Source organism: Ceratotherium simum, chromosome 5 (assembly GCF_057802395.1).
Source record: "Ceratotherium simum simum isolate JZ-2026a chromosome 5, ASM5780239v1, whole genome shotgun sequence".
Taxonomy (NCBI): Eukaryota; Metazoa; Chordata; class Mammalia; order Perissodactyla; family Rhinocerotidae; genus Ceratotherium; species Ceratotherium simum.
This window is the reverse complement of record NC_141904.1, coordinates 87707327-87731585: the sequence shown is the minus strand read 5'-3', so window position 1 is coordinate 87731585 and position 24259 is coordinate 87707327. Positions and strand designations below refer to the sequence as shown.

Below are 24259 nucleotides of genomic sequence, written 5' to 3'. Positions count from 1 at the left end.
TTCCCTCCAACAATCCCTAGGTGTGGGAGTTCAAAAGGACTGCTTGTCAACTGTCATGTGGTCTCAAGTGCTATGTGGCTCTCCTGCTCACAGCTTTTTTTCTCTAATCACAGATTTTTTTCTTTAATCTTCCATTTCTTCATCTATCTCCACATTCTCAACTTTATATATTCTGGAATTTTCACTGTTTCCAGTATATTCATGGTGTTTTTTTCTATGGCAACACACAAATGGGTTTACTGGGCACACATTCTGTCCTTCTCAACTCTGGGCACAAGCCTCTTACTTCTTATTTCTTCATTAGGAGGACCAGCACAAGCATACAAATGGGTTCCTGCCATTTCCCTGGCTCAAGTTTGCCAGATAATTCAAGTAGTTCCATTCACTGGCCTGTTCTAAGTATTCCTTTAAATTGATAAAAACTGTCCTACCTACCTTTCTTTCATGGCATGTGTTTTGCATGTGTGTGAGGGAAACTATCTCAAGTAAATTTTATCTTTGCAAATCTCCAGAAAGAGGTAAGGAGAAAACTGCTAATTCTTACCACGCCCTTGTAGAAAATAAAGTCTTGCAGAGATTGAACAATTTACTCACGATTACATGGGAAATTAGTAGCAAGATCTCCTCAAACTGAGAGTCTTCCCAAATTAGAAAATATAACTATTGTTCCCAGAGATAGTACTTTATTAGCAAGTAGTTAAATAGCAAAGTAGCATTTGGGTAAGTAGAATGAACTCCATTTCCCCAGAAATGAAACGGACAAACAGGTTAGGAGACTTGCCAAGGTGACCCAAAGCTGCAGAACTCAGGAGTGAAGCAAGACCCACCATGGGTCCAGTTGACACAGCCCCATTAATTCATCAACTACTAACTACCAGCATGTGTTTCCCTCTTCAAGTCGTAAGAATTACCTGGAGAAAGGTGACTTTTTGAAAGAACAGAAAAGTTGCAGCTGTTATTGTGTAGCTGCAATCCTATTATATGCACACAAACAGTTGTTTGGGTTACCACAGTAAGCACCTCCAATCTGCAGGAAACATCAGGGAGGAAACTGAGAAAGCCACAAACTTTGAGGCTCTTGCAAAATGTGATGAACAAAGAGGTTGGCAAGATGCCCTTGGTGTCTTGGAATGCAGGTTTTCTAGTTTGCCTCAGTACCTTGAAAGAAATTTACTGGCCTGTCATTATTAAAGTACTTTCCCTAGTTTATTCATCCAGGTCATGGAAGTTTGTTCCTCAGCTCCTTTCACAACCTCACAACCCACAATTTGAAAGCACAAACCTGATTATGCTTAGCAATTTCCAGTCAAACATTTTTTTCAGTGCCATCAGCCTCTCTGTGGCTTACATAACCCACATGTGAAATTATGGTCTGAAAAGAGGCTAACACAAAGAGCCCAGTAAAAATGATGTGGTGTTATTTTGGGTGGAGGAGTGCATGTGGGGGTGGAATTTAGAGTTCAATCTAATCTACTTAATCATTGTTAAGCATCAAAACGTCACAACACTAGCACCAATAATAACAAGAACAATGATAACTACTCTCCCCCTAAGCTTTTTTACGTGTACCATCTGCCTCTGAGGAACTCAAATTCATGAAGACATTTCTACATTAATCCTCACCTCGTTTCTCCCTGGGAGGCACTTCAATTTATAATTAAGAAATGGGAAGTAGAGAAAGACGCAGTAACTTTCCCCTATTAGTGAGGTGTAGTGAGGATGTATACCACTTGGTTCATGCCTTATTTTTAGATTTGTTTCATTGTTCTTTTAAAAAACGTTTTCTTTTTCTGTACTATTAATCTAATGAAATATTTGAATAACAACAAAAGGAAGAAAACACCTATACTCCATCTCCCACTGACTTCCCACTATTCCCACTATTAATATTATAATCTCTTTTGCTTATTTTACTCACTAGTGTTTACTTCCTGTCTGAATCCTAAAATGGAGAAGCCAGACACCTAGGGAATTCATAAAAAGAGCACCTCTGTCTTCTCATTAAATATTAACACCAAACCAAAGAGTAGGGGAGAAAAAGGGAAGGTAAATTGTGTCTAGCCTTCCATATGTGATTTTTTAAAACCAAGAACTCTCTGTATTTTTTTTTCTTTTTTCTTTTGTGAGGAAGATCAGCCCTGAGCTAACATCTGATGCCAATCCTCTTTTTTCTGAGGAAGACTGGCCCTGAGCTAACATCCGTGCCCATATTCCTCTACTTTATATGGGACGCCGCCACAGCGTGACTCGACAAGCAGTGCATCAGTGCGCGCCCGGGATCTGAACCGGCGAACCCTGGGCCGCTGCAGCGGTGCATGCGCACTTAACTGCTTGCGCCACCGGGCCGGCCCCTGTAAAGTACTTTAACCCCTTCATATGACACTAATTAAAGCTCTCTGGACATGAAAGGGGGAGGTTCTTGATCCTACTGGTATATGATTTTGACTGGCACATACTTTTTATGCGACCCTATCTGGAACACAAAAGTAGCATGAGATTGATAACCTCATTTTGAGACTTTTTACTCGAAGGTCCTTCCATTTCATTACAACTCAAAGGGAATGCTGACACCTACACATGGTTTGAGTTTAACTATCAGCAAACAGAAAGCCTTAACATTATAAGATCTTTTTTAAAAAAGTAGGTTATGTCATATTTGTGCAGGTGAAATTCCTCCCCGCAAGAAACAAAATCTTCTCTATCTACAAAGTATTAAAACACATCTAGATTTTGTTGTAGGTAAACAATTCATAAATGAATACTGATCTTGGAAAAGTGTTTCATCCACTGGATTAGTCAACACAGTAGTCACCTTCTAGATCAAAGATAAGCCAGGGCTCTTTTGGGTCAAATTCCTGACGAATGAGAAACCGGGTGAGTGCAAAGGCTGGGAATGCTTCACCACTCTTTGGGTGTGCCTCAAAAGTTTGGAGCCATCTCTGAGAGCCAGTGGTGCTTCTCTAGTTGGGCAATAGGTCACTAAGACAGGATGGCTGAAGAATCTTGTAGAGCAGGTATTGAGAAACAGAAAGAACTAGGTCCCAGGGCTGACACAGAGAGGCAACTATGGGAGCAGACTACTATTTCCCAAACACATACCAGGGAGCCGAGGTAGCTTCTGCCAGTTTTTGACCAGAATGGAGAGACATAGATGGGGTAGGGTATATGACATGTGGTGGGGGCTTGAATATATTACTGGTTGAATTGGGGAAAGTGGATTTTCCCTCTTTACCTTTGATTACCTCATTTATGTTGAAGCCTGAAAAGAGGCTAGGAAACAGTGAACTAGTCTTCAGTTGAAAAGGAAAAAGTGGAATTAGTCCCCAATTGACAATCAGTCCGCAAAACTTTCATTGCCTTAAAGACATGAAACAGCAGACACCTAAAGCATATAGGGAATAAATAAAAGCTAGAGGGGCTTTCTGGACAATTTGGAGACTTGGTAATGACAGTTTTCTAACATCCTGGCACACCCCAGACCATACTAGATGCTTCCACATACATTATCTCATTTAATAATCTCAACTCTGTACAACAGATATCATTACCTTGTTTTTATAGAGGAAACTGAGGCTCAAATGAGTTACATAAGGTCACACAGCTAATCCGTGTCAGAACTGGCAAGCAAATTCAGGCTTATCCAACCCTCAATTAATTAATGAAGTAATTAATTTATTTTCTCTCTCTCTCTTCCCCCCTTCCTTCCTGCCTCTCTCCTTCCCTCCCATTCTTCCTCCATTACCTCTTCAGCAGCTAAGCTGAAAAGAGCTCACCTGTTAATCTCTTTTACTGAAGGTCTTACCCCTCATAAGAGCATCTCCTAACTGGGCGTTTTTCTCTTATAAATGAAGAGTTAGTTTGATCCAATATTCTCAATTCTTATTTCAAACTTCAAACAGTTTCCATTGTCCAAACCCAGTCTACATACGCTGTGGAGACTCTCAGATCAATTTACAATTGACAAACAGGTCTAACACCTAGAATAAAAGGGCTAAAATAGCTATATCTGACCCTATCTTTGTCTTATCTCCAATGATAGTAAAATAAAGTAAAACCATATTTAAGCAACAATTTATTTAGTTATAACTCCAATGTCCTGTGCCTGAGTTAGCCTAGTTACTGACTTCTACTGCATGTGATGACTGCTCATGGTGACTGCCTCCTTCTGTATTTTTGCTCTTATGACTCAGTGCAATTTAAAATATCTCTGGGCTTAATACAAATAGTCTCAGAAGCCGATTTCCAAAGGACAGTAATCCCCTTAAAATAGAAGCTTTTAAATGACATTACTGCTCATCAACTGCAGGAGGGGTTTTAGCCTGCCCTACATGACACTGCTTTACACAGGCAGTAGCTCAGGAGGATTCCAGGCCAGATCCCCTAAGGGAAAAAAACTACAAAAGAAACCTGTAAAACCTGTAAATGAATTGTTTTCCTAGTTCTTTCCTATTTTCAATGCATTTTGCCACAGCTGAACTTTTTCCTACGGTAGCTCATTAATACAATATACCCACTATGGGAACAAGACAAGCCCTCCAGTTTTTAGCAGCAAATTAAACATATGTTGAACTCTTTTTTTTGTTTTTGTGAGGAAGATCAACCCTGAGCTAACATCCGATGCCAATCCTCCCCTTTTTCACCAAGGTAAAGACTGGCCCTGGGCTAACATCCGTGCCCATCTTCCTCTTCTTTATATGGGACGCCGCCATAGCATGGCTTGATAAGCGGTGCGTCGGTGCGTGCCCAGGATCTGAACTTGCGAACCCCAGGCCGCCGCAGCAGAGTGCGTGCACCTAACCGCTGCGCCACCGGGCAGGCCTATGTTAAACTCTTTTACTGTGCGACTTGGCAAAAGTCACTGTATCTTTCTAGGCCTCAGTGTACTCATCTGTGGAATGAGATTAAACTAGATATCTAAGGGTCCTTTCTATCTCTGAAGTACTAAGTGAACCCAGTTGCCACTAACAAATCATAAAGCAGTAATACTTTAATGGGATACAGAGACCAGCTGGACAAGACTCTGAAGTCAGCACAGATCCCATCACCAAAAAAAAAAGTCTAAACCTTGCCTCCTACCTTCCCAAATTACATAATCTCACTCATATCTGAGAGCCCAATGCAAAGCTCAAAGACAAAACACTTACAGTCAAAGGCTGAGCTAAAAGGTCAAGTCCAAACTCTGCTACTATGGCTTCCTGGGCTAAGTGTATGTGAGTGCTGAAGAAATACTATTCAGTCATAGCACAATTATGTGGATGAAGAAAGAGAGACTGTACTCCACAGGATTCTGAATGCTTCTGATTATTCCAGAGTAAGTAGATGGCCTTGGGCAAAAATCTTGACTGGTGCCACTCACTGGGGTAGAGAGCAATGGGAAGCACATTAAGTGAGTGACATTATTGAGAAGGAACTCTGAAAAGGGGGAAATAAGGATGGGGTGGAGGTTTCCTCAAGTAGGTTTCCCCTATTACCTACCTACACTGTTGTACTAACTTGAGAAGACTTTCCAGAGCTTGTGCATTCACAGGATTTTATAAAAATATGTTTGTGTGTGTGTGTGTGTGAGGAAGATTGGCCCTAGGCTAACATCTGTGCCCATCTTCCTCTATTTTTATATGTAGGACCCCGCCACAGCATGGTTTGATGAGGGTGTAGATCCAAGCCCAGGATCCAAACCTGCGAACCCCTGGCCACTGAAGTGGAGCACGCCTAACTTAACCACTGCGCCACCAGGCAGAACCCCCAAAAATATGTCAAAAATAGTGACTCAACTTTTAGGGAAATGAACACTTTGACCTGGAAAAGGCCAAATACCCATTGCCATTGCAGTCAATGCTTCTTAGAGCTAGACTATAGACAAGTCTTTCAATCACACAGCTTTCAGGTTTGAGCATGGAAAAAAAACCTGTCCTGGTATGAAAAGAACACTGGTTTTGGAGTCAGATAAAACTAGGTTTGATTCCTGGCTTTACCACTTACTGAGTGACGTCTGGCAAATTTTAAAACCCCACTAGGCCTGAATTTCCTCACCTGTAAAATGGGGATAATACAATCTACCTGCAGGGCTATTGTGAGGATTATAGCAAATATATGTAAAGCACCTAGCATTACGCACATCATAGGAGTTTAGTAAATGCTGTCAGTGGTAGTATCCTCCTCCTCGTTGTTTGAATAACAATCAGCAACACTGTGCATGCCCTCCCTCTTGTCAACTCAGATATTAGTAAAATAAACTAAAGCACAGAAAATAAGCAGAAATGCATCTAGAACAGCCACGAAGGCATTAACTGGTTTTTGGTCACAGAAGAGTCCCTGATGTCCATACCTAGCCTACCTCCTTCCTAGACAAAAAGCCAATACTACAACAGAGAAGAAACAGAAATTAGTAAAGAGAGGCTGCTGCAGGAAGCTCACTAACAGTGTGGAGGAGATATGAAAAGGGGAAAAAACAAACTATAAAAAGCAGACAAAAGAACTTTAAGAAGCAAGCTGTCTAGGACATTTACATAGAGGCAAGTAACCTTATACCTTCACTGACCTGCGAGTATCACTCTAAGTAGAACACTTACTGTTTTAAGCTATTTCCAATCAAGTTAGGTTCAATGTACATACTACTCTGTTAAAAGAAGGTAGAGAAATTCTCCAAAAATGCTTAAAATGTGAAAAGTTTTGGTGCTTAAAAGAATAAGCTTCAGGGGGCCAGCCCGGTTGTGTAGTGGTTAAGTTTGCGTGCTCCGCTTTGGTGGCCCAGGGTTCGCAGGTTCAGATCCCAGGCGCGGACATACACACCATTTATCAAGCCATGCTGTGGTGGCATCCCACATACAAAACAGATGAAGAGTGGCACAGATGTTACCTCAGGGACAATCTTCCTCACCAAAAAAAAAAAGAATAAGCTTCCATCTGTGGGAGAAATTTCACTTATGTGAAACAGTTCAAAGACCAACAAAATTAGATAAATATATTTACTGTGTAAAGACATATGCAACAGAGGAGAAATCTCTAACTGCTCTATACTGGTGCAACAAAATAGTTGAGTAAAACAGTTGTGACTTTTCCACTGCTTTTCTTTGGGGGAAAAAAAGGCTTGCTTTCTTCAAGATTCTGTTTTAAGGAAAGACCATTCTAAAGCTGAAGTGATAAGACAAAAGTCAGATTACACATGTCTTCCCCTAGCCCCCCTAAGGTCTTACCTCTGCTTTTTAAAATTCAAAAGTTTTATTCTCTCTTCATTCCATAAAACTAGTCATTTACCCACTAGAGAGAATCCAGAGTGCAACAGAAGAAATGCATTGGTCTTTACTTCATAAGTGGCTTGGACTTGATTCTTCTAATGAGGCGATAATGAGTTATTTTATTTTATCTGAATTATTTTAAATGGATAAAGAGGGGCCTTGGGAGACCAGTTTTTCCTCTCTGATTTTCTCACATTGGCCTACATCTGACTTAAAGACATAACAAACTCTATATGAATTTTAAACTCCAGAAGAATTTAACAACTGGAATGTTTACTATCCATTCAAAATAAAGGGGTCAAAGCAGGCAGTTTTGTTTTGAGCAACTGACTGTGGAACGCCCACCTCTCCATGTTCTGAGAGGTGTATTTTAATAGTAGCAGTAGCAACTGCTACCTAACGTCAATTGAGCACTTATGGGGCTAGGCACTGAACTATGTGCTTTACATAAATTATTTCATTTAAATGTCACAATAACCTTATGAAGGATTATTATTATTCCTATGTTAAGATGAGGAAACCAAGACTTAGAGAAGTTAAGAAATTTCCCCAGTTTTCAAGGTTAGGAAGTGGCAGAACTAGAATTTGAACCCAAGAGTTAGGTTTAACGTGGTACAAAGGACCAGGTGTTTTATTTTTAGAGTCCATTTGAATATTTGTTAGATTAGCTCATTGCTTTAGATATTGTCTTCTATGTATATTAAAGAATATATAAAACAATGAAGTAAGAATAGTAATGTATTTGCTTTTAGAACTTCATTTCTCTCTTCCACACTAACCTCTTTTCTTCTCCCTTAAAGTCTTAAGTTAGAATGGAAGGACAGAAGAGTGAAGATAAGAGGCAGGACTGAATTACTGATTAGCATTTTCACCATCTGAAAAGAGCTTGCTGTGGTAACTCCTCTCAGAGCTAAATGATACACATGAACAATTTATTTCAGGCCCTGAAATTATCTCACAGAAGCGAACTTAAAAAAAAAAAAAAAAATCACCTTTTTTTGTTTTAAAAAGGCGAAAGGGACCTTAAAAGATTGTCTGTTCAACCCTTGATATTATAATAGAAGTCTGAGGATTCCCTCTAGTTAGTAATTGGGATAGGACCAAAAACCAGGTGTTTCAAGGCCTAATGGAATCTGTGGCTCCTATAAGATTAGCCCTTAATCTGTATCAGTGAGGTAGCCTAGCTCTGGCTGACAAAGTTTGGGTCTGAATGAGTACTCCATGGGGGATATTATTTCTATCTGCATGTGAGGGAAAACAAGGGGAAAGGACACACATTTGGAGAATAACTAAGAGTGGTCTAATACGAATACGGAACGTAACACGAAACACAAAAAAGAGACTAGCTTCTACCTTTAGCACAGATTATTTAGCCCTTTGAAAATTCTCTAACTACTATAGAACCATTTCATGTTTAAGTCCACTCCCATTCAAACATTTGCCAATTCATAACAAAGGTAACAGATATGTTTATCCAAATTAACTTCCAGTCTAATCTTTCTACACCAATTGCCCAGGTAAGGATGTTTAAAGCCAAATATCTGCAGGGTTCTTATATTTTGGTTGGGCTATATCTTTGATTTCCAGAGTTCAGAGGGTTATAGATCTTTCGAATTCAATGGAGTATAGCTATAGGCTGCAATGATTTGTGGCTCTGTGATTATAAATAATTAAGGGGCATGCCTTAGAAAGCTCGGGCTTCATTTGAAAGTCCTAAACTGTAATGGAAGATTGGAGAGCTACAGTAGTCGTCTCCTGACTAAAATGCTTCATCGGTGTGTGATCCTGGGAGTCATTTAACTTTGCCGTACCTCTATTTTGCTCCCTATGACAGGAACTCATGCAGACATCATATGACGTATCTAAAGTGCTCTGGACACTCCAGAGAAAGACACTCTACAAAGACCTTTTAAAGCCACTCCCCCATATCCAAAGGGAAGGGAACACCAAACAAATAATTTAGGATTTTAATTTCATATAACTTACCTATACCGCTCCTCTTGTAAGGCCTGCATTATTAATGAATAGTCCCTCTGATAATGTTCCTTTAGGGTCTCAAAGGATTCCTCTAGTCTGGCCTGGGTTTCCCGGATCTCCTGGATCTCATGTAGTAGTGCGTCAAATCCTGAGCTCTGCATGTCCAAGGTGTTTGTTTTGGAGCTAGATGCTCCTACAGCAATGCCTCCAGTGGTGCTGTTGGCTCCCACTGAGCCTGAAGTGGCACTAGAACAATCTTCCTCACTACCATATTTTGGGCTCGACTGAAAGTTTGAAATCACTCCCAAAGCCTTCCCCCCATCATCCACTTGCCCTTCCTCTAAAGAGTCCTTCAGATTAGGGATGTTGTCTGCACTCCCAAATTTATTCCGAATTAGTGAAGCGATCTCTCTGGGCTTTGAGACCACAGCCCCTGCTGCTGAATGGGTCGCCTGGGAGAAGCTAGAAAGTCCTCCTTTGACACTGTCTACCACACCTTCACTGAAGCCAGTCACTTTTGCTCCCACATCCTTCAGACCCTGGTGCATGTCCCTGAAGACATCCTTTGGCTGCCGAGGAATCCCATTCTGCTCCACCTCTCGGAGCTTCCTGTGGTAGTGCTCAAGCTTCTTTTGTAGCTGGAGGATGGTCTGGGCAGACTTCTGATTCTTCTTCTCAAAGACCTGCTTGATGCGGGCGGCCTGCTGCTTGTCTGCACTGTTGGCAAGCTTCAAGTACTCAGCAACGTTGTCATCCCGGGCTGTTTGTGCAATCTTGATCTGTTCTGTGAGCTTCAGGATCTTCTGCTGCAGGTGAGCGATAGCAGCCTTTGTGCGCTGAGGGTCTGGTGTTCCATCCACAGAGTCTGTGTGGATGCTGCCATCAGCGCTGGAGGCCACTGCACTGGAAGTCTGGGCGAGACTGCTTACTTCCAACCGCTCGATCTAGCATAAAAGCAAGAGGTGGATGTTAGAAGAAGCCCAAGAGAACTACTTCTCCAGAATCAATGGGCCAAAATGTAGTGAAAATTTACCCACTCTCAGATCTCACCACAGATAGTGGACCTAATTCCTCCTGTCCTATACAAGCTCTGTCTCCCTCGTGGTACCGTCCTCATAAAAGTATACTTTACTTAAGCAAAACAGATATATAAAAAAAGATTTGCACAAGATGTAAACTGGGGGTATTCTTCCTTTGTGGAGGATTTATTACAGTATTTCTTTAAATAACAAAGCTCCCCTAGGGGGTTTAAAGCATAAGTCAATTCATAAACATTGTCCTTTTTGTTTTGTTTAGAAGCATATATATATGTAAAACAAGGTACATCTGTATTTCCATTTAATTATATGAAAATCATTTTAGTATTCAGACCACTGTAATTCTAATCCACACTCTCAGACTACAGTCATCCAAAAATGTTAGTGAGAACAGGTACCTTACTGGCTAGATTTAAAAATCCAATTTTTATCACAGTGTCTTTTTACCCAAATCATGTCAAGGGTGATAGAATCATTCTCTCTCTATTCTAATAGGGACACTTAATTGGTAGCTGGAGACAGGCGGAGGTAAAAATGGGAAGGTACTGCTGAGAGTGGCAAGGACGAATGCAGCGCACTCCCGAGACTTAAAATCCCAAATCACAAGTAATCGTGATAAACCTGGGCAAGATAATGTGAACACTCAGCAACAGGGACAGTAAGAGGTAAGTAATTAAACAAGTCAGTGACTAAGTTCAGGCCTTTTGGAGCTCAAATTTTGTGAATTCTATCCAGTAAAAGATTTTTATTAGGCAAGGGACTCCAGAACACACACAATGACTATCCCTTCACATGGGTAAGCAACCATTCAAAGGAGCTGAAGAAAAAGACAAGCTGCTCAAATTTGAAAACTTAAACTATCATACTCCAAAGCTGTTAGCCACAGCTGGGGACAGGTCAGGTTTCCCTAACTCAGCAGAAAAGAATCCTTCAAGAAGGCACCCCTGGGGTGTGGCTTGTGGTGGTGAATTAGAATAGGGCCCATGCAAAAAGGCTTTAGAAACTGCTCTCTATTGAGCAGTTACAGAAATAAATAGTAAAATAATCATCTCAGAGTAATAAAAATTCCTAGCAAGAGTATCAAATTACAAGTTTACCATCCTGGAGATTAAGAGAACACCCTTTTCCTTGGTTCCCATCCCTAATCTGTCACCAACAGCAATTTGCTAGAAAAAACTGTATATAGGTTTCTCTTATATTTTAAAAAGTTGAATCACATTTTTTTGTAATGACAATAACACACCAAATCTGAAATATTCATGAAATGCTGATAATTAACTTGTCAGTCTAGAGATGGATTCTCTTTTTTTCATCTTGGTTGTATCTCCTCAGTTTGCCATCTGAGCAAAAATTATGCTGATCTCTAACTCTAAAACACATTTAATTCATCACTGGATTCAATATATTACTACTGATGTGAATAAAAACAGTATTATTTTCTTCCTAGATGAACAAATGAGAAATACTGTGCATTTAAATAAAATCAAAAATTTAAAACTGAAATGAATAACAAAATGACATTATGTTCCACTAATAAAAAAGAATACCCAGAATAGTTAGGGACTAGCACAATAACTGTTTTGTGTTCCTTCCTCCACCTGCCCTGTTCATCTTTAGGTGCATGCTAGCAAGCAGTTTCTGAAAGGGTCAGAGGGAAGGCAGCAGAAGGATGAGCCAGAGTTCCAGATAACCAAGTCACCAAGAGTTGCAAACAGGAGATTCTGGAAACCTACTCTCTTCAGTGCCTTGGGTTCACTCTCTTAGGTTACAGTGTTCCCATTGTCTGATTTTCTTTCTGAATGGGATTTCAGACCCCATAACTATAGTATGTAATATGACCCTGATTGTGTACTTATGTTTAATAGCTCAAAATCTACCACAGTATAAAAGGAAAGTGAATATGAAATACCACTAGATCCAAGACTACAAGCTAATGCATGGTCTAGTTTTCTTAGGTTCTTTGTTAGTAATTTGAATATCAACTTACATGTAATCTGTTGTCTAAAGAAGTGTAGATATAAAAATCAAATTTAACTATTACTTTGGGAGGATAAAAATTGATCATATTGGTGAAAAGATGGTTTTGGGACTAGAATCAACGTTTGAGTACATCTCTAAAGTTGAAAAAACTCCAACAAACTTTCAATATAATTATTTACAAATGATCACAGTTTAGATGTGATTTGATTTTCCTACACAGTAACTAAAGAAATAAACCAGATTGTCTTTAATCTGACTTCTGTCTTACCTGGGCTGTTCAGAGTCACACTATGTCCTTCCAGTGCATGGCTCCCACTTAGAATCATCAACACGCCTGCAAGAGTACACCTGACAAAACCCACTGTCTTCAGCCTCCAAAGAAAATTAACCCACAATTTCAGCAGGAGGGTAGTTTAACACCTGAAACCGTGAATCACTAGATTACTCAGTAACTCCTCCCAATTTTGGCAGGCACTATCCTTAAAAAAGAGAGAGAGAGAGAGAAGAGAGGGAGAAATTGGGAGAGAAGAGGAAGGGAAAAGAGAGGAAGAGAGAGGAAGAAAGAGGGAGAGGAGTAGAGGAGGAAAGAGAACGATATACTGAACCATAGAACTACAGGACAGGGCTATGAATACTCTCTCGATGTCTTTTGAGCTATGAACAAAATCTTTAAAGGCACAAATACTTAGCACTAAAGGGTAGCTGGTAGCTACAAATGCACAAACTGAAAAGTGGTTCTCTTTTCTAATAGGCTTTGCTAGCATATTAAGCCATCCATATATAACAACATAAAATTAGATTTCTACCTCACTCCAAACAACCAAATTGCAAAAGTGAAAAGCAAATTTTAAACCTTTTAGAAGACAATATTGGAAAATAGGGAAGGATTTTCTCAAACACACACAAAAATGCATGTCAGAAAAACACTATTATTGAATCTGGCTACATTTAGTGTAGTAGTGAAGCATGGATTCTGGCATAAACTGCTTGGGTTCAAATCTGGATTTGCTACTTACTAGCCCTATGACCATAGGCAAGTTACTTAATCTCTGTACCTATTTCATCAACTGTAAAATGGGGATAACGTCACTGCCCAATGTGGGGCCTTCTGCTCGCCGCAAGACTTGCCGATAGTCAAGAGGCAAGGTGTAGGAGAAAAGGACTTTTTTATTACAGCTTGCTAGCAAGAGGGAAGATGGCCGACTAATGTCTGAAAAAATCCACCTTAAGGGGCACAGAGTCTTACAGCAGTTATATAGGCCAGTGGGTTAGAGGGGAGGGAGTTAGGAATGTTGACCTTCTGGTGTTACAGACTGGGAGTCGCCACACCAGATCTTTCAGTTTTCATTGATGATGGCTCTCAGCATAGACTCTCTGTTTGGGGGTCATCACATTCCTAAGGAACTCAAAAGAACAAAGTTATCATCTTATTGCAGCTGGGAGGGATATTCACAGGCAGGGTTGTAAAATCTACAGAGCAGTTAGATCTCCTGGAGGGTGCAGATCCAGCTGGGCTAGTCTGTCAGAGGTCATTCAAAGTTACAATAGGGTTTCTTTTCTACAACATGGCTTCCCTCATGTCAACCTTGTCTTGAGCAGGTATCAATAACACTAATGCTCACTTTAGAACTGTTGTGAGGATGAAATGAGTCACTAATATAAATGAGCTCAAAACAGTACTGGACACAGAGTAAGCTGTTAGCACTGGTTATTATTTTTGTACCATGTATTAAAAAAGAGACAAGTACAAAATGGAGGCACTTGTGCTAAGGTCACATCACCAAACCAAACCTTAATACCTAACCTAATTGCAGTTTCAGCCTCTCCTTTAACCAGAACGTAAACTTTAACCAGTCAATCTGGAATTACCTGGTCAGCACTAGTGAGGTAATCCGCCTGATAGACCCCTTTTGTCCTCCATAGAAAGGTGACCATGCCTGAAACAATGCACTCTTTGCTAGAAACTTTTTTCTGTCCACTTCTGCCTATAAAAGCCTTTCATTTTGTATAGCTCTTTGGAGATCCTTTCTATTTGCTAGACGAGATGCTGCCTGATTCATGAATTGTTGAATAAAGCCAGTAAGATCTTTAAAATTTATTCAGTTGAACTTTGTTTTTTTAACATGTGTTTTTAAAAAATCCAAATATTAAAAGATTGCAGAATATATTTCTTTCTAAGATCTTTCACATTTCAGGCATAAACAAGGGATATGTAGAGAGTTTGAACCAAAGGAATAATGTAATTCAACACTACAGTAAAAGTAATAACAGTCACCTTGATAGTTGGTCTTGTGGCTAGGCAGCTGGGCTAGCTAATCTTCCAGTCCTCACAACAACCCTATAAAGTAGACACTGTCATCACTAATTTACAAATGAACTGACTGCAATGTGCTTCCTACTACCTTATCACATGGCAGTTTGACAACAGCAGCAACGATATCACCTACTCAATAGGGCTTCCTGTGACCATATCCTGAAGGCCTTTCTTTCTTTTTTTGTGAGGAAGATCAGCCCTGAGCTAACACCCAAGCCAATCCTCTTCTTTTTGCTGAGGAAGACTGGCCCTGAGCTAATATCTTGCCCATCTTCCTCTACTTCATGTGGGATGCCACCACAGCATGGCCTGACAAGCTGTGCATCGGCATGCACCCGGGATCTGCACTCGGGATCTGAACCCGGGCCGCCAGCAGCGGCAGAGCACACGCACTTAATCACTACGCCACAGGGCCAGTCCTTTCAAGTCTGATCACACTCACCAGTATAGCAAGTCCTAGCCACTTACGGTGGAGGTTAGAATTAATTTGTATAGAAAAAAGCTAGGACCAAAAATCAGTCACTTAAATGTATTTTTACTACCTATTATAAGCTAGGCAATGTGCTACAAAACTAGGGATATGGTCAGAGGCCATGATTCATACCTAACTGTTGCTATAACAAGCAGACTATACTGCTTTGTTTGCACTTTGTCTCTTACTATTAAGAATTCATTTACCAGGCTTAAATTATCTACTAACTGATCTGAATTAACTGATCAGAAAACAGCTCAAGAAAAAATTTAAACAGTGATGCCGATTAATCAAGGGCAGAGTGGAGCCATCTAGGGCAGAGTATTTGATAAAGCCTTATAACGGCTTACAATTTTCATTTGCAAATATATTCAAGATCTATCTACTTTCTCTAAGTGGATAAAAGTGTCAGAACACGGCAGCACTTAGCTTTGAGAACAATCATGTATAAAGGCAACATGGTGGAAAGAGCACTGACAAGAATAAAAGGACCTGGGTTCAAACCCGACTTAGCCACCTTACTAGCTGTGTGTCTCTAGGCTACCTACTTGTTCTCTTTGAGCCTAAGTTTTCTCATCTATACAATGGGGTTATCATGAGATGATAATATGTGTCAGATGTATAATCTGATGAGATTATTTAGATGATAAATGTGTGTTAAATCAGATTATGCCTGCCAAACATAGTATGCATTCAAGAAGTCACCTTTTTCTATTCCTTACCTGGTTCATTACTGAAAATCCAAGTGCATATCAGTAACTAGAAAAGATTCAGAAATCCCTGACTTGACGTTGCTATCTTCGAGAAAAGCTACCGCCTTGTCCTGCTGACTTAGTGTGATGAAGTCTTCTTATCTATGCTTTATAGAGTATTGGCTCTCTTTCAGGAACCCATTTTCTGCACACTAAAAAATCCACGTCATTTCTGAGAAAATGAAGAAGGCATTTTAGGGTAAAAGAAGGGGGTAGAGAGTGGGGAAATCTTTGTAATTAATCTTCAAACAAACAGAAGCTTGACTGTTTTGGTTTTTCTGGAAGTGGATCTTTTCCAAGGCCAATTTCATAGAATGGGTTGTACAGTGGCCTGTGGAAATTGATGCTGGGGTACCTGTACACCCAGTTCCATTTTTCTGTCAAAATTTTTCTCTCAGAGATACAGTGACCATGTTTTTGGACCAAAATTGGAATGTGTGGTTCAATTCAAGTGCACTCAGTGGGGGCAATAGGATAGAATATTTGATTCTGGGGAGACCACTTCCAAGATGTAATACAAATGGTAATCCCTAGAGATTCATAATCTTGGCCCTCAGAACCACACAGGAATCTATTTTCTAATCCATAATACACATGAAGATGCTCTCGTTGGTCTTACAAAAATTTCTTTTTCTGCCAGGCAGACTGTGCTGAGGAAGTAAAACAGGAGAGAGTCCTGCCTTAGGAGTTATACAGCTCTGGGTTTGACTTTTGTGTCATCATCCTCTCGAGGTCTGCCTTTGCCAACTCCCCCACACCTCATTCCTAACAAAAAGAAATCCCATAGTCTATCAGCACTCCATAAATTATATCTTAATCATGACAATATTTTTCACCTATCTCCACTGTCTCACTGCAGAAATGACATGCCCTTCCCATCTCACAGTAAGCACAAGTCTGTTCAGCAAATCTCTCATGTGCAATTCTGAGTGACATTTAGTTTGCTGTGCTGTGGAATGGAGAGGAGACCTCAAGTGGGGTAATAGAAAATAAAAACAAACTAAGTTCCACTAGCCCACAGCCAGCAAGCTTTTTCTGTAAGCATTCCATTTTTCACTTTGGAGCTAAACTCAAGATTCATCTTATAGTCCTAAAAACAGGCGTTTCCACTTGTTGTTTTTTTCTCACTTGATAAACAATGTTTCATTGCTTAACTTAAAAAAGTTTGAAAAATCACTGATAAACAAATAATACTCATGGCAATAAGCCTGGCCACTTCTGAATTTGCCACTATAGTTTCTCTCAAACTTCTTTTTTCTACTAAAAAACACTTAAAGCCCTGCTCTCTTTTCTCTAACCAGCACTTTTTTTTTTTTTTTTTGTGAGGAAGATCAGCCCTGAGCTAACATTCATGCTAACCCTCCTCTTTTTGCTGAGGAAGACCGGCTCTGAGCTAACATCTATTGCCAATCCTCCTCCTTCCCCCCACCCCCCAAAGCCCCAGTAGATAGTTGTCTGTCATAGCTGCACATCCTTCTAGTTGCTGTATGTGGGACGCTGCCTCAGCATGGCCAGAGAAGCGGTGCGTTGGTGCACGCCCGGGATCCGAACCCGGGCTGCCAGTAGCGGAGCACACGCACTTAACCGCCAAGCCACGGGGCCGGCCTTCCAACCAGTACTTTTCAGGTCCATCTTCATAAAAACAAAGTTTTAAAATCATTTCACGAGTGATATTGCATATGTAACAATGAGGACATGTTCAATGAAATGAGAATTCTCGTGGGGTTTGCTCACTAGCTTTGTAGCTTAAAGATTCTACCAGGTGCCTCAGCAAATTTATCAAAAAAAACTAAATCATGGATCACTTGGGAATAATGGAAACCTTAAATTTAAATTCATATATGCTAAGGGTCACAACTGTAATGGTTCTTCTGACATGACATGCTGTTTCACATCTCCAGGCTTTTGCCCACACAGATCCCTTGGCCAGTCCAGGCCATGTTCTCCTTTCCTTTTCTGGCTAACTACTATTCATCCTTCAAGACCCAGTTCAGGTGTAACCTCCTCTAGGAACTCTTTCCTGACAACCTCTCTCTTTCATCTAGATTAATGGTTCTTCCTTTATATTCCCATATATCTATACATACGTTTCTATCACTATCCTTATCACATTATGTTGAAATGATTGTTTGGGTGTCTTGCCCCTGTCAGTTTCCGAGGGCAGAGATCAACTCACATTCATCTTTGTACCTCAAGAAGCTAGCACAATGCCTTGTACAAAGAAGACACCCAGTAAATGTTTGTTTAATATAAATGCTCACCAGCATATCCTTAACATCATCCCTCTAGATCTCATACGCCACGTAGCGACTGAGCCTATGATACTGTGAATGGAAAAAAAAACACCAGAACTTTTTTTTTTAAGAAAAACAGCTTCCAACAGATGATACTCATCCCTCCAAGGCTGCTGAGGAAAAGGTGCTGACTGGGTTGAATACCAGTTTAGATTATTAACATCCTATCTGGCCTACCCTGCTTCAACTCAACTGCAAAATATTCATTATGGGATCTAGGGCTGCTGCTCAGAACTGCTTTGTCACAGAAGGACTCATGTCCTGACTATGTGAAAGACATCACTCAGGATTAGCACTGCCAGATGTACTTTGGGCTTGATGTTTAGACTCAACGGATCCATATGAGCTTGGTCAGATGATTTATTGTCACTTTAACAAAACTTTGCAGAATGCTTTCTATGTACAGGGCTTATGTTAGGCATTGGATGTACCGAAAAAAAAAAAAAAAAAAGAAAAGAAAAGGAAAAAGATCCTAAGGAGCCTGCAATCCTAGTAGTGATAGTGTAAACAGACAATAACATGCTGCTTTGTTATGGGTGAGTGTAATTTTTATAAGCACGGATTCTTTGAGCTAGGAAGGAACCTAACAGGTCATCCAGTTATGAAAATTTATTTTATAGATGAGTAACAGATTTAAGGGACAGATCTCTCCCTGATAACTAAAAGAAAAAATAAGGGACATATACTGAAAATAAGGAGAGGTGCATGGTTCAACTTAACCAGGAGGTTTCAAATATCAGTTCACGTATCTCACTGGAAGTATCCAAGCAGAGACTTCATGCCCACATGTTAAGAATATCACAAGGATGTACTGATTGACAGTTGGAACAGGTGATCCAAGTTCCCTTCTAATTCTAAGATTTTAACTGTTGTTAAAAAGAAATAGTGACTCGAGGTATAGATTACTCAAAAATCATTCTCACAAGACTTCAGAATGAAGAATGATTAGTCTGACGCACACAAATTTGCTAACACTAAAATCAGTTTCTATTTTTTGAGCATGCGCTAACCAGTGTAAGGAGAAGGTGACACGGTAATACGTTTTCACTGCTGAGGATTTTAAAATACATATAAAATCCATGTGAGGGGGCTGGCTCTGTGGCCGAGTGGTTGAAGTTCCACGCACTCTGTTTCAGCGGCCCGGGTTCATGGGTTTGGATCCCAGGCTCAGACCTACTCCACTCATCAGCCATGCTGTGCCGGCATCCCACATACAAAAGAGAGGAAGACAGGCACAGATGTCAGCTCAGGGCTAATCTTCCTCAAGCAAAAAAAAGAGGAAGACTGGCAACGGATGTTAGCTCAGGGTGAATTTTCCTCAGGGGGGAAAAAAAAAATCCATGTGTGTATAACCCAATTTGTAAAACCTGCCACCAATGAGTTCCTCTTTACAAGTTAATTCCTTACAAATACTTTTATGACAGAAGCCTCATTAAGACAAAAGATTTCTAAACCTTGGCTTAAGCCTATTTATTTCCAGCAATTTTGATAAAAAAAGTTCTAAAGCAATGAAAGAATTTGGAAAGCTCCATGGAATCTGTGATAATCTGGCTCTCCCTGAACTGGCTATTGTTAGGCTTGTTAGGTAGCTTGTGAAAAGCAGAGGTTCTAAGTGGGGGGCTATCCAAACTATACATCCCCAATCCCATTTTAGGGCCTAATTACTCTTCTTTCTCTTAAAATGGTCTTAAATATCATTTATTAGCTAATGACTTCCGAACGTATACCTCCAACCCATATTTCCCTTAACTCTAGACTTATATATCCAACTACTTACTCAGTATCTCTCCTTGGATGTCTAACAGTTATTTCAAATTTAGTACATACCAAACTGAGTTCCTGATATCCGCCAAACCTGCTCCTCCTGCAGTCTTTCCCACCTCAGCTAATGGCTACTTCATTGATCCACATGCTCAGACACAAAGCCTTGGGAGTCATCTTTGACTTCTCTTTCTCTCACATATCCTATTCCAGTTAACAGCATGAATAATCACAGCTGCTAATACATATAGTATAGTACTTACTATGTGCCAGGCACTGTTCTAAACCCTTTGCATGTTTAGTAAATTAATTCTTAAAATAACATTAGAATATGGTTCTGTTTTATATCTAAGAAAACCAAAGCATAAAAAATTTAAGTTGTCCAAGATCACAAAGTAAAGAAGTGGAAAAGTTAATGTTTAAGCTCAGTGTGGCTACAGAGTCTGTGCTGTTACCCCTATGTATACTACATTGCCCCAGCAAATGTTTTGGGCTCTACTTGCTAAAGAGATGCACAATCCGACCACTTCTCACTGAATCTCCACTGCTGCCACCCTGGTCTAAGCCACTATCAGCTCTCACCTGGACTACTGCAATAGTCTCCTAACTATTATTGCAATAATATTTTTATAATCAATTATCTGCAGAGCAGCCAGAGTGGTCTTTTTAAAACATAAGTCAGATCACAACAGTCTTTTACACCTAAAACTTGCCAGTGGCTCCCTATCTAAGTTAGAGTAAAAGTCAAGGTCCTTACAATGGCCTAAATGACCATGATCTGGCACCTGCTCCACATCCACTACCTCCGACTGCATCTCCTTCTACTCATACCTTTACTCCACTGCCACCAGCTACAATGGCCTCCTTGCTGCTCCTGGACTGTGCCAAGCATGCATTCATTTCAGAGCTTTTTCACTTAGTGTTCCTTCCACCTAGAATGCTCTTCCCAGACACCCGCATGGCTTACTCTATCATCTCCCTTAAGTCTGCTCCAATTTCACATCAGTACTGAGGACTTCTCTGACACCTTATTTAAAATTGCAACCTCCACTTTCATTACAAACTCCCTATTCTCCTCCTGGGCTTCATTTTTCTACATAGAACTTTTTTACTTTCTGACATATATTTTTATATCTATCACCAAAAACTAGAATGCAAGGTCCACTAAGGTAGTGATTTTTGTGTTCTGTCCACTTCTGTTTCTCTAACTCCTAAAACTGTGCATAGCAGTAGCTGCTCAAATATTTGTTGAATGAATGAAAGTATTTCCTCTTCACTTATCTATTCAGAGAATATTTTGGGTACTGGCTATTTGCAAATTTCTTTCATTAAAATCTGAAGTGCTTTTGTTTACTGTATTACCAAGAGGTCTTAACAAGGTTATTTATAACTTTATCTGTGTTATAACAGGATCTTATTAAATCAGAAACTGACTTCTAATGCTCCTTGAAATATCTTACCTTCATACATTAAAAATATTTGGCTCAAAAATAGGGGCCGGCCTGGTGGCGTAGTGGTTAAGTTCACGTGCCCGGCTTCAGTGGCCTGGGGCTCGCATGTTTGGATCCCAGGTGTGGACCTGCACACCGCTTATCAAGCCATGCTGTGGTGGTGTCCCATATAAAGTAGAGGAACTTGGGCAAGGATGTTAGCCCAAGGCCGATCTTTCTCAGCAATAAAGAGAAGGATTGGCAACAGATGTTAGCTCAGGACTAATCTTCCTAAAAAAAAAAAAAAAAAAGCCTCAAAAATCAGATATTTCTTAGTTAAAAAAAGCTTAGAATTGGTTTATACTTTTGCACACATTGCACTACTATACATTAGTATCCCCTTTTGTACATAATACTCTCCAGGTCTATCCATGTTGTTGCAAATGGGACGATTTTGTCTTTTTTTATGGCTCAGTAGTATTCCATTTATACACACACACACACACACACACACACACACACACACACACACACGTCACGTCTTCTTTATCCAATCATCTGTTGATGGACACTTGGGTTGTTTCCACTTCTTGGCTATAGTGAATAATGCTGCAATGAACATAGGGGTGCATAAGCCTCTTTGGATTGTTGATTTCAAGTTCTTTGGATAAATACCCAGAAGTGGGATAGCTGGATCATAAGGTATTTCTATTTTTAATTTTTTGAGGAAATCTCCATACTGTTTTCCATAGAGGCTGCACCAGTTTGCATTCCCACCAGCAGTGAATGAGAGTTCCCTTTTCTCCACAACCTCTCCAACATTTGTTATTTTTTGTCTTGGTGATTATAGCCATTTTCATGGGTGTAAGGTGATATCTTAGTGTAGTTTTGATTTGCATTTCCCTGATGATTAGTGATGTTGAACATCTCTTTTTTTATATGCCTATTGGCCATCTGTATATCTTCCTTGGAAAAATGTCTGTTCATATCCTCTGCCCATTTTTTGATTGGGTTATTTGTTTTTTTGTTGTTCAGTTCAGTGAGTTCTTTATATATTATGGAGATTAACTCCTTGTCAGATATATGATTTGCAAATATCTTCTCCCAGCTGGTGGGTTTTCTTTTCATTTTGATCCTGGTTTCATTTGCCTTGCAGAAGCTCTTTAGTCTGATGAAGTCCCACTTGTTTATTTTTTCTTTTGTTTTCCTTATCCGAGTAGACATGGAATTCGAAAAGATCCCTCTAAGACCGACGTCAAAGAGTATTCTGCTTATATTTTCTTCTAGGAGTTTTAATTTCAGGTCTTACCTTCAAGTCTTTGATCCATTTTGAGTTAATTTTTGTGTACGGCAAAAGATAATGGTCTACTTTCATTCTTTTGCGTGTGGCTGTCCAGTTTTCCCAGCACCATTTATTGAAAAGACTTTCCTTTCTCCATTCTATGTTCTTAGCTCCTTTGTTGAAGATGAGCTGTCCATACCGATAGACATCTTTTGAGGCTATGAAAGCTCAAGGTTCAATCTGATTTATATGTAAATCTGATGATGACGATAGTAGCAAAAGTAGCAGGAATTGAGTGTTTACTATGTACCTGGTACTGTTGTTAAGTGCTTTGCTTATATTTACTTAGTTAATCCTCAAAATAACCTTAGGAAATGTATACTATTGCAATCCCCGTTTTACTGCTGGGGAAATTGAGGTCGGGAGAGGTTAAGTAACTTGTCCAAAGTCACATAATCAGTGAGCAGCAGCGCCAGGATTTAAACCCATAGGATTTGGCTTCAGAGTCCTTGCTCTTAACTACTTCACTACAATGCTTCTCATAACAGACATGACCACCACCACTTGGAGCAACAGAAAAAGGAGGCAAAGATGATTTCTACAAAATTAGACTCTGGATGGGAATCCCCTATTTAGGATTACATACTCCTCCCTAAAGTTTATTTAAAAAACAAACAGGGCCGGCTCCGTGGCTTAGCGGTTAAGTGTGCGCGCTCTGATGCTGGCGGCCCGGGTTCGGATCCCGGGAGCGCCCCGAGGCACCACTTCTCCGTCCAACGTGAGGCCGAGTCCCACGTACAGCAACTAGAAGGATGTGAACCTATGACATACGACTATCTACTGGGGCTTTGGGGGGAAAAAACTGAATAAATAAAATCTTAAAAAAAAAAAAAAAAAACAAACAAAACATATACATAGAGAGAGCATGAAGTAAGATATTACAGGAGATATGAAGGTGGTAGTAGTATGGTATTGTCCAAAAGTGGCTTATATAATGGGAAGTATAGGTAAAAGGTAATTTAACATTTCCAAGATCTTTAAAATCTGATTACTCTTAAGGTATTAGACAGTATATACTGCAGGCATTTACACCGACTTTATAGGTGTATCTGCTTTAGTCCATCGTACAAAAAAGCAGCTATGTTCTCAAAATTAAGTACAGATTCTAAGAAAGATAATAGTCTGGAGTATCACTTGTCAAAGATTTTATATTTTTTAATGAAAAGAAACTTGACCTATTGAGAAGAGTTTATCAGGACTGTAAGAATAACCTGTCCTCTCTACTTAGATAAATTTTTCTTAAAATAATTTTTTTTTTTAAAGATTTTATTTATTCATTTTTTTTCCCCCCAAAGCCCCAGTAGATAGTTGTATGTCATAGGTTCACATCCCTCTAGTTGCTGTACGTGGGACTCGGCCTCGCGTTGGACGGAGAAGTGGTGCCTTGGGGCGCGCCCGGGATCCGAACCCGGGCCGCCAGCATCAGAGCGCGCGCACTTAACCGCTAAGCCACGGAGCCGGCCCTTAAAATAATTTTTATTCAGTTGCAGGTAACCAGTAATGTTAAAAATGCAGTCATTCTTTTGCAATAGAAGGTTCATATTTGCTTAGATTTTTCTTATTCAAGATCTATAATGACAAAGTACAATATAAAAACCAACTTTCTCAAATAGAACATAAAGGACGCAATCTAGTTTATACTTCTACATTACAATGGGACAACGT

The 24259-nt window shown here is 39.9% G+C and overlaps 1 protein-coding gene across 7 annotated transcripts in view; it reads right to left on the bottom strand.

The window, feature by feature from the left end:
* Positions 1-24259, bottom strand: part of TMCC1 (transmembrane and coiled-coil domain family 1) — a 258047-nt gene that overhangs the window by 15752 nt on the left and 218036 nt on the right. For 6 of the 7 annotated variants that reach the window (XM_014796767.2, XM_087431560.1, XM_087431559.1 and 3 more), the window contains one exon: positions 9222-10156. In XM_014796767.2, the coding sequence (XP_014652253.1) occupies positions 9222-10156 (935 nt within the window). Of the gene's footprint in view, positions 1-9221; positions 10157-21282; positions 21526-24259 lie in introns of those variants that run through there. The other variant, XM_087431561.1, reaches the window with a different exon arrangement.